The 10774-nt window shown below is 46.0% G+C and overlaps 1 protein-coding gene across 1 annotated transcript in view; it reads right to left on the bottom strand.

Annotated features, from left to right (window-relative positions):
* Positions 1 to 258: 258 nt before the first annotated feature.
* The window catches only part of nup88 (nucleoporin 88), a 36579-nt gene continuing 26063 nt past the window's right edge, over positions 259 to 10774 (bottom strand). Inside the window, exons 12-17 of the mRNA XM_063031538.1 lie at positions 6447 to 6572; positions 6031 to 6096; positions 4748 to 4828; positions 4530 to 4656; positions 3379 to 3509; positions 259 to 1536 (exon numbers count right to left, since the gene is read on the bottom strand). Coding sequence (XP_062887608.1) covers positions 1473 to 1536; positions 3379 to 3509; positions 4530 to 4656; positions 4748 to 4828; positions 6031 to 6096; positions 6447 to 6572 — 595 coding nt within the window. The 3' untranslated portion in view covers positions 259 to 1472. The remainder of the gene's footprint in view (positions 1537 to 3378; positions 3510 to 4529; positions 4657 to 4747; positions 4829 to 6030; positions 6097 to 6446; positions 6573 to 10774) is intronic.

The following is a 10774-nucleotide window of genomic DNA, read 5'->3' as shown; positions in this document are numbered from 1 at the left end:
CATGTGACAATAAACCAAATACCAGGACCAACCTGGAAAAACCTTGTTGTACACACTGTCATAACTATTTGCTGAAAACATTTCCCCATGCTTCCAAAGTAAGCTGGTGTAGATGCAGGAAATTCAAAATCAGAAACATTATTCAGAACTGATGACTGCTCATTAAAGTTGATGAGATGCATTACCTTCTTTCCTCCAAGTCAACTCAAATTCCAACTAACATGGTCAAACCTGCTTTATCAAAATTCATGAACAAGATTATAAAAAGTACCACAAAAATATTTATTCAGACAAAAGTTTGTGCAGTACAATAACTGCATCGCAGTTTACCTTTTGAAAATAAGTCATTTGCTTCTATACTTTAGGTTTCAGGTTTAATAATTTTAGCTTCAGAGTGCAAAACTGAGCAAAATGTGAAACTTTTGACATGATCCACACATCACAGATTGGCCAACTTTATTTTTGCACAGCACTTTTCCTTCATCCAAAATATGGATTCACATCAGTAAAATATGTGTGGTACAAAAATAACAGAGTGCACAAGGTGACAGACTCATCTGCAGGAGCTCCTGAAATTTCCAAATATTAAAGGGTTTTCTTTAGTCATTATGGAAACAGACTGAGGCAGGATGATTACACTGCCTGAGCAGCATCCTGTTTTGCCAATGGGTTAAGCACCTAGCATTTACGGCTGACACACTTGTGGTGAGATGGACTGAAATGGCAGCACTATGAGCACTTTCAGTGGTAGAGAATGTTGATCACTGCAGTCTAGTGCTGCTGGCTCACAGCTCCAACCACCCAGGTTCAATGTTACTTCTGGGGCTGTCTGTGTGGAGTTGGCATGTTCTCTCTGTAACACCAAGGTTTCCTTCTATAAATGTTTTTAGATTGATCAGTGACTGTAAATTGTGCATGGTTTATGGTAGGAAATGGGTCTGGGACACGAGGGTTATGGGATTGCTCAGTCAGTATTGAGGTAATGGGTTGAATGGCCTAAGTAAACAAACAAATCAACAGCATCGCATATCCAAGAGGTTTGCTTTCAGCTCCCCATAAAAGCTGATGCCCAAATAGCGGATCCAGTTGATATATAATCCTTTAAAGCATAGAATACCTGCTGTTTCACCCAATTTCTAGTCTTTACACAAGGGGTGCATCTGTCCACAGCATGAATCAGGGACTTGACAGAAGACAATATTCTCTTGAAAGGAGCTTTTTAATAACGAAATATAGAAAACAAAACTAATTTAATCACCTTTAAGGGAGGGCTATAAAAAACCAATCTGAATACCTTGTGTATTGTAAACAAACCAATTCTATCTCGTACAAAATGCCATCAAAACTGAAAGCTGGAAGTTTTGAAGCGTCTGAAAGGCTGCCTCTTGTTTCTAGAGAATTCTCATTGTTTTGCATCCTGGACACCTTTACAAACATTTCACTTTGAAGAATAAACTGCTGTCTGAGAACATTTAAAAGTTTATATGAGTTCGTATGCTATTAATTTTCTTCACCATTTCAGCGATATGTTCACCCCTGAAACAGAAAACAATAACAAGTTAAAGGAGCTTGGTTTCTCTGCCAGGTAGTCCATTCAGATCCCCACTGTTCCACACTTCAGTTCAACCACAATGAGCAGCTTAATTCTCTACCAACCTAGATCCCAGATATTTTAATACCTTCCATCTGTTCCAAAAATAGTTATTCTGCAAATCAAATATGATGTTAGACAACTAGTCTACCCACTATAAATAACATTTAACTACTTCATACAAACCTCATAATACTTAGGCAAATTTTAAGTAATCATAAACTATTCTTGGTGGAACACAACTTCCTTAATCAATCTTGTGCTGCACTCAGTACCCCAGCAACCAGCCAGTTACTGAGGGTAGAGGCACTGACCAAACACTCACTTACACTAATCCTACCCAATCTCATTTTACTTCCCCTCATTTTGATCATTTCTCAACTTCTACCACTGGCAGCAATTTAGAAGACAACTAACCCACTGATTCACACACCATGAGGACATTAGAGGAAACTGGAGCACCTGAGAAAACCCATGCAGTCAAAGAGAATACATGCAGACTCCACACAAACAGCCGAGATCAACATTGAACCTTGTTCACCAAGGCCACAAAGCAGTAGCTCTAACAGCGGTTGTGCTGTCAGGAAGAAATTCAACACTTCACATACATTTATAAGTCAGGGGCTGTGTCATCTGGAAGAGAACTTGCTGTAAATGTTGTACAGCTCAGAGTTGGGACGTAGAATCAAAGGAACCTTTGAGTCTTTGGAGTGCATTGTATATTTACAGAAAGGGCGTTGGAGAATAAGACCTCCTGTACATCAGATCAGGAGACAGCTTTGTCAAGCACTTTCACCTCGTCTGCCACAAAAGATGCATTTTCCCAGTAGTCACCAATTTTATTTCTACTTCCCATTCCCACTCTGACATGTCAGTCTCTGGCTTCCACTACTGCCACGATGAGGCCACACTCCAATTGGAGGAGCAACACCTGGGTAGCCTCCAACCTGTCAATTCCTCCAAATTATGGTAACTCCTCGCCAATCCAGGACTGCAATCTGTTGAACTAGACTGATTTGATAATTATCATAGGTTATCCTTGACCAGATAATTAACTAAATATCAAGCCTCAAAGGCAGTGGATCATATGGTTTCCCTCTATATTTGTGAACGAAGATTGTGACAGCAGGGTTCCTCTTTTCCTCAGAGTGAATTCTCTTCTTTATCCTGTTTGCTTCCCTCAATATGATCACCATTAGGCTCCCCACAGGGAGACAGAGTTTTGCGCTTTGTTTATCATGCTATGATAGATAGCAGGGACAGCTCGGATTGGTTTAAGAATATTCTTTCACATGAAAATCCCATGTACAGTATCATCTACTGCAAGTGCAGAGTTGTGATTAAAGACAGTGACTCTAGGGAACATTGTGGGGAAGAGGTAGTGAAGACTGGAGACAGACAAATTTTGAGGAAAAAGCTTATACATTGGTAGGTGGGGGAGGGGTGGGAAGCAGGTCAAAATTAAAGCCATTACTTTCCTGGAAAGTGATAGGGCTACGCAACTAATGAATCCCTGGAAATCTAAACTAAACTTTGACACTCTGGTTAAGATGTTCCTGAGCACACTCACCAGCTTCCTTTGTGCAGCAGAATGTACACTTTATGCTGCTTTACATAACTACGCGCTCAGCACTCCCTGATCACAGAAACATCAGCAATAACTGGTGTGTGGCTGCCTGCTCCAGCCTGAGAAGCTTGAGAACTCCTGATGTACAGCAACACTGGTAGCTGCTAACCAGTACAATCTATAACTAAACCAACAATCACAAAGCCCCAGTGGTACTCACTGTTCCTTTAGCACCGAATGGATGCATTTCTTTTGAGACGCACTGAGAGTGATGCTCTTTTTCCGCGCAGAAGGGAAACCATTCTCTTCCGGCTGTATTTCCTTCTGCTGATACTCAGTCTTCATTTGAACCTGAGATTTAAAAAATGTTACGGTTAGATAAATGTTAAAGTCCAAAATACTGTTTAAAACCAATCTGAGCACAGGCAAGATGTATAACTTTTCTACACTATGGTAACCCCAATCCAGTACAGCACAGTCAAGAGCAATTCTAATATAGTGCTTGCTGCACAATACCAAAGGAAAATAACAGCACTGGAGATCAGAGATACGAATATGGAATGTGGAAAATACTCAGCAGATTTGTAGAATAAATGAGGGAAAGAGAATTCACATTTGCACTGGAGCCAAGAGGGCTGATAATGGAACATGGTGGTCACGCAACAAAATATCGGCACAGAGTCAGTGCCAATGGGAGAAGAATTATGTGAATTAACAAGGGAAAATATTTGCAGATGCCTGAAATGTGCAAAATGGAAAATGCTGGCAGCTTGATAACTGAAATCGTTGGATCTTGCTGTTGAGTCCAAAAGGGTGCTATGTGCCCAGCTGGAAGCGATGCCCATTCCTACAAAAAGCTTCACTGAACCATTGGAGAATGAGAGCAAAATTACAACTTGGGAGTGGAACAGGCAATTACAATAACAAGCAGTAGTCAGCCAGGCTGAGCTTGGTTACCCCACTAGACAGAAGGCTATAGTTTATCATAGACAGGGAATAGGGAATAGCTAATGGAAATATGAGTAAACCACTGTTTCACTAGGAGAAACATTGAGTCCTGCACCACCCTGCGATCAGTGTTCCCGCTGCACTATTGAACAGGAGGGTGTTGTTGGACTGGAAGTAGGAACTGGTGGTGATGGAAGAGCCAAACAGCAGACACTTCAAAATGACTACTTCTGCCAAAACTCCTGAAGCACAGAGACCACATGCTACTTTTCAGACCAATGTCAGAAGTCAGGGATGTTGTTTCAGAAACACTTTCAGAAATCAAAATATGCACAGTATGTAAAATAAGATCTCAGAGTTATCAGAAATAATAGCTTCCAAAAAAATTCAGAAATTAATATTAAATGACAGTAGGATTTATGCCTGTGTAATGCTGCTTGCCAGGTCACCGAGCTGGTCATGGATAACAACAAGTTCTTTCTTCATATCCCTTTCGCTGTCAGACAGCACAGGAAGACGTGAATTAAAATTGTGTAAAATGTTCTTCACCCTGTAATGTGGAAAATATCAGAAGTTTTTCCACAAATACTGAACTTGTAAATATAGAAAGTTTTCTTTCAGATTCTTCCCTTGACACATACCTTTGCAACACTTCTTCTTGTTTGAACTTTACCTCTTCATATTTACTGGCAAGCTTCTCTGCCATTTCCTGTAGAAGCTTTCTGTTGAAAAAAGAGTTAATAATGGTCAGCACCTTCAAAGCTCCTCAATTATTTACGCTGTTTTACTTTACCAAAACAGTTGATAACCTCCGTTAAATTTACTGCTACTTTTAATTTAATCAATGTATTAAACAGTAAATAACAAAATATGTCAACCATCTCCCATCACTTTCAGACAGCTGTATTATCAAACTGTCTTACTGGATATTGACATAATGCCACAGAGATAAAGTCACGTCGCCTGCTTACCAGGAGAGAGGCGTCGCAGCCGGTGGCTCCACCAGGGATGGTGAGGCACAGCATCCAGGCTGGAGGGGAGACTGTGTGGCCTAACCGCTGCGCTTGGAGGGCAGGCCTCTGGGTCTCTCTCTTTCCAGATGTTGGAGAACATCAGGGGTTTTCTGCATTTACTGATGTGAACTATGGGCTATTTTTCAGACTTTTAGTTTTTATATTTTGTTTTCATTTGTTTTCCCATTTTTTTTGTGTAGGGGAGGAAGATTTGGGGGTTGATATTCTGTTGCATTTTTTGTGGGCAGAAGGGGATTTGGAGCCCAATGTTCTTGTTGCATTTCAAGCGTGGGGAGGGGGTTGGGGGGGGGTCGATACTCTTGTTGTAGTTCGTGTGGGGGAGAAGGGGGTGTTGATGATTGTGTTGCCATTCTTTTTTTTGTGCAGAGGGGTGTGTTTGCTGTTTCTTTCTGAACTGACTTTCATGGTTTTTCTTTGCTTTGTGGTCATCTGGAAAAGAAGAATCTCAGCTTTGCATACACAAGGAAATCTGCAGATGCTGGAAATTCAAGCAACACACACAAAAACTGCTGGTGAACGCAGCAGGCCAGGCAGCATCTATAGGAAAAGGTACAGTCGACGTTGCGGGCCGAGACTCTTCGTCAGGACTAACTGAAAGAAGAGATAGTAAGGGATTATGATTTACTATCTCTGTATTACCCTGGATTCCAGCAGCTGCAGAATCTCATGTTTACGACTGGCTTTATACAGTATATAGTTTATGTGCATTTTCTACATGTAACCTATCTTTGCTTAAACTGTCTTTTGTCTTCCTGCAACTTGAAGATGCATTGAAAACAAAATAAAACCGTCTGCAGCCTAATCAAGTGAGCCAGCAGGTTAGCCTTCAGTGCACCGTGATCTGAGTAGTTTGTGAATGCTGCTACTGTGGATCTACACCACATACTTACTGCTCCTTGAGGCACTGCACAAGATCCTCCTGCTGCTTATTCTTCTGATTACTTAGAAGCTTCACCCTGGAATACATAAATTGTGTGAAGCAGCCTCACTCACAAACAGGCAAAGGACAATGGAAAAAATATCAAGAGTCAAAATTCTGCACACATCAGCCAAACTTTTGCCCCAAATACTGCCTCGGAGACAGAGAGATCAAGGGGAAAAAAAAGCCATCAGAATTAACTTGGTGATAAAGCAGTGAAAAATTTAATCTAGGGTTTGAAAAATTTGGGAGGCTTGGAAGAAAACCATAGTTTTGTTGCACTACAACACATTTCATACAACTCAATTTTGGAAGATCTGGGTCAATTGGTAAAAACAGTGTGCAGCATTGATTTTAACTCATGTTATAAATGATCTAGAGGATTACCTCCGTGATATCTCTTCTCTTGCAAGAGCCTGTTTGAGGATATATTCTTCTCTGAAAACTTGGGTGGCTCGACTCAAAAGCTGCAAGCACTCTTGTGGTGGCGGAGTTCCCTCTGCATCTGAAGCTCTGAATTAATGAGATGTGACTACTTGGTTAATACAATTGCATGAGCTAAAATGTTTAACCATGTCAAAGTTTAGAGTAAATTCATGATCGAAGTATATGATACTACTCACTACTTCGAGACCTGTTTATTTAGTGATACAGCATGGAGTCGGCCCTGCGTTGAGCCACCCCACACAGCAATCCCTGACATCCCTGATTAACCCTAACCTAATCATGGGACAATTTACAAGAACTAATTCACCTACCCGGTAAGTCCTTGGATGGTGGGAGGAAACCAAGCACCTGTGGAAAACTCACCCATTCCACAGGGAGGACGTGAAAACTCCTTACAGACGGTGCTGGAGTTGAACTCTGAATTCTGTCACCGAACTGCAATGGTGTTGCGTTAACTGCTACACTACCGTGGCACTATTAAAACACGTGTAAATAGAGCCAAAAACTTGCAGCATAGTTTTAAAAAAACTACATACCAAGACTAACAACCAATGTACAAAAGACAAACTGTGCAAATAAAAACACTGAGAACACAAGTTGTAAGAAAGCCCTTGAAAGTGAGCTCGTAGATCATAGAATCAATTCAGAGTAGTGGTGATTGAAGTTATCTATGCCAGTTTTGATGGTTGTAGGGTATTAGCTGTTCCTGAATCTATATAAGCCCTATTGCATCCTAAACAGGATGCAATAGAATAGAAAAAAAATACATAATTCAGGCAGGAACAGTATACACCAATGGGATTACTAAATAAACCAGGCAGAAATTAATAAGCAGTAGCACAAGTATATGATGCTTCTGACAACAGGTTACAGGATCTGTGTCCTCCATGTTTGCAAATCATGTTTAAAATGGCAACACTGTAGCGGTGTGCTACACACAGCACTAGAATAACCACACGGAGTCGGTGAGTTGGAGTTGCGATAAAGAGATTTATACAAACTTCGCGGCCTGCTTTAAAGTCTTCCCGTTCCCGCTCTCCCTGGGGTGGGACTACTGTGGGGAATGCATATTCCCAGACCCTTTCCGCGTGCGGGACTTTCCTCCTGCTGGTGAAAATGGCCTGGCGCCCTTTTTGGGGCCGGCCCTCAGTCTGCGCGCGCTGTTTCGTGAGCTGGTTCGTGTGTGCTAGAAAGTGGGTCGCCACATAACCCCCTCCCCCAGAACCAGCGATACCTCCCCCAATGTCCACAGTCTGGATCGGCCTCTGTTTGGGAAGTCTGCCCCTGCGCCGCGGTGCCTGAGCCTGGACCGGCTGCGCCAAGTCTACATGGGCCGGTTTGAGTCGGTCCACCATGAAAACCTTCTCTCTCCCCCCAATGTCTAGCACGAACGTGGACCCGTTGTTCCTGATCACCTTAAACGGCCCCTCGTAGGGCCGCTGTAGCGGTGCCCGGTGTCCACCCTGTCGTACAAAAAGAAACTTACAGTTCTGCAGGTCTTTGGGTACGCAGGTCGGGCTCTGTCCGTGCTGTGAAGTGGGTATGGGGGCCAGGTTACCGAGCCTCTCCCGTAGTCTGTCCAGGACTGCTGTGGGTTCTTCCCCTTGCCCCCTTGGGGCTGGTATGAACTCTCCTGGGACGACCAGGGGTGCACCGTACACCAACTTGGCCAACAAAGTGTGCAGGTCTTCTTTGGGCGCCGTGCGGATTCCGAGCAGGACCCAGGGAAGCTCGTCCACCCAGTTAGGCCCTTCCAGGCGGGCCATGAGAGCCGACTTCAGGTGATGGTGGAAACGCTCCACTAGTCCGTTCGACTGTGGGTGGTAGGCAGTTGTGTGGTGTAGCTGCGATCTTAAAAGGCTGGCCATAGCTGACCACAGGCTGGAGGTGAACTGGGCGCCCCTGTCGGAGGTAATGTGGGCCGGTACCCTGAAGCAGGCTACCCAGGTTGCGATCAGTGCTCGGGCGCAGGATTCGGAGGTGGTGTCGGTGAGCGGGACTGCCTCTGGCCATCTGGGAACCAGTCTATCGTAGTTAGGAGGTACCGCACTCCTCGTGACACTGGCAGGGGCCCCCGATATCCATATGAATGTGGTCGAACCTCCGGTGGGTGGGTTTGAACTGCTGCGGCGGAGCCTTGGTGTGCCGCTGCACCTTGGCCGTTTGGCACTGCATGCACGTTTTGGCCCATTCACTGACCTGTTTACGAAGTCCATGCCACACGAACCTGTTGGAGACCAGCCGGACGGTTGTTCTGATGGAGGGGTGCGCTCAGTTGTGAATGGATTCGAAAACCCACCGGCGCCAGGCTGCTGGGACGACGGGGCAGGGTTGGCCAGTAGCTACGTCACATAGTAGGGTCCTCTCACCTGGGCCTACGGGGAGGTCTTGGAGCTGCAAACCGGAGACTGCAGTCCTGTAACTGGGGATCTCAGTGTCTGCCTGCTGTGCCTCTGCCAGCGCTGCATAGTCCACCCCCTGGGACAGGGCCTGTATGGTAGGTCTGGAAAGTGCGTCCGCCACGACGTTGTTCTTTCCAGAGACATGCCGGATGTCTGTCGTGTACTCGGAGATGTAGGACAGATGTCGCTGCTGGCGGGACGACCAGGGGTCGGACACCTTCGTGAACGCAAAGGTAAGTGGTTTGTGGTCTGTGAACGCGGTGAAGGGCCTACCTTCTAAGAAGTACCTGAAATGTCAGATTGCCAGGTATAGTGTCAATAGCTCCCGGTCGAAAGCACTGTATTTGAGTTCGGGTGATCGTAGGTATTTGCTGAAGAACGTCAGGTTGCCAGCGACCCTCGATGAGTTGTTCCAGCACTCCACTGACTGATGTGTTGGATGCGTCCACCGTGAGGGCAGTAGGAATGTCCGTTCTGGGGTGCACTAGCATCGCGGCGTTTGCCAAGGCTTCTTTGGTTTTAACAAAAGCGGCTGCAGCCTCTTCGTCCCAGGTAATGTCCTTGCCCTTACCTGACATCAGAGTGAACAGGGGGCGCATGGTTCGAGCTGCTGAGAGGAGGAAGCGGTGGTAGAAATTCACCATACCCACGAATTCCTGCAGGCCTTTGATTGTGTTGGGTCAGGGGAAGTGGCGGACCACGTCTACCTTGCCGGGCAGAGGGGTTGCCCCGTCTTTAGTAATCCTGTGACCCAGGAAGTCGATGGTGGTCCAAACTGGCATTTGGCCGGGTTGATTGTAAGGCCGAATTCGCTCAGGCGGGAGTAGAGCTGGCGGAAGTGGGACAGATGCTCTTGACGACTACTGCTTGCTATGAGGATGTCGTCCAAATAGATGAATGCAAAGTCCAGGTCGCGTCCCATCACGTCCATTAGCCACTGGAACGTCTGTGCGGCATTCTTTAGACCGAAAGGCATTCGGAGGAATTCGAAAAGTTCAAATGGGGTGATGAGTGCTGTTTTGGGGATGTCGTCCGGATGTACCGGAATTTGATGGTATCCCCGGACGAGGTCTACCTTGGAAAAGGTCCTTGTGCCATGTAGGTTTGCTGCAAAGTCTTGAATGTGCGGCACAGGGTAGCCGTCTGGCGTTGTAGCCTCATTCAGTCTGTGGTAGTCACTGCATGGTCTCCAGCCCCTCGTTGCCTTGGGCACCATGTGCAGCGGGGAGGCCCATGGGCTGTCGGACCGTCGTATGATCCCCAATTCCTCCATCTTCTTGAACTCCTCCTTTGCCAGTCAGAGCTTGTCCGGGGGAAGCCTTCGAGCACGGGCGTGGAGGGGTGGTCCCTAGGTCAGGATGTGGTGCTGTACTCCGTGTCTGGGCATGGCTGCCATGAACTGCGGTGTCAGTACTGATGGGAAATCCGCCAGGACCCTGGTGAATTCATCGTCGGACAGCGTGATGGAGTCCAGGTGTGGGGCTGGCAACTTTGCTTCACCCAGGGAGAACGTTTGAAAAGTCTTGGCGTGGACTAATCGCTTCCCTTGCAGGTCGACCAGCAGGCTGTGGGTTCGCAGAAAATCCGTCCCCAGGAGTGGTTGGGCCACGGTGGCCAGTGTGAAGTCCCACGTGAACTGGCTGGAGCTGAACTGTAGCCACACCGTGCGGGATTTGTGCTGCCATTTGCAGCCCTCAGGGTGGGTCCAGGTTCTCTGTTGCGGGTGTCGTAACTCGTTGGAGGTAAAACGCTGATCTCCGCTCTGGTGTAGACCAAAAATCGGTGTCCCGACTGCTTGTCCCAGACGTACAGGAGGCTGTCCTGATGGCTAGCAATTGGCGGTGGCTGGGCCTTGGCGTTGCCCGG

This window comes from Mobula hypostoma, chromosome 23, assembly GCF_963921235.1.
Source record: "Mobula hypostoma chromosome 23, sMobHyp1.1, whole genome shotgun sequence".
Lineage (NCBI taxonomy): Eukaryota > Metazoa > Chordata > Chondrichthyes > Myliobatiformes > Myliobatidae > Mobula > Mobula hypostoma.
This window is presented reverse-complemented; position numbering and strand designations above follow the sequence as displayed.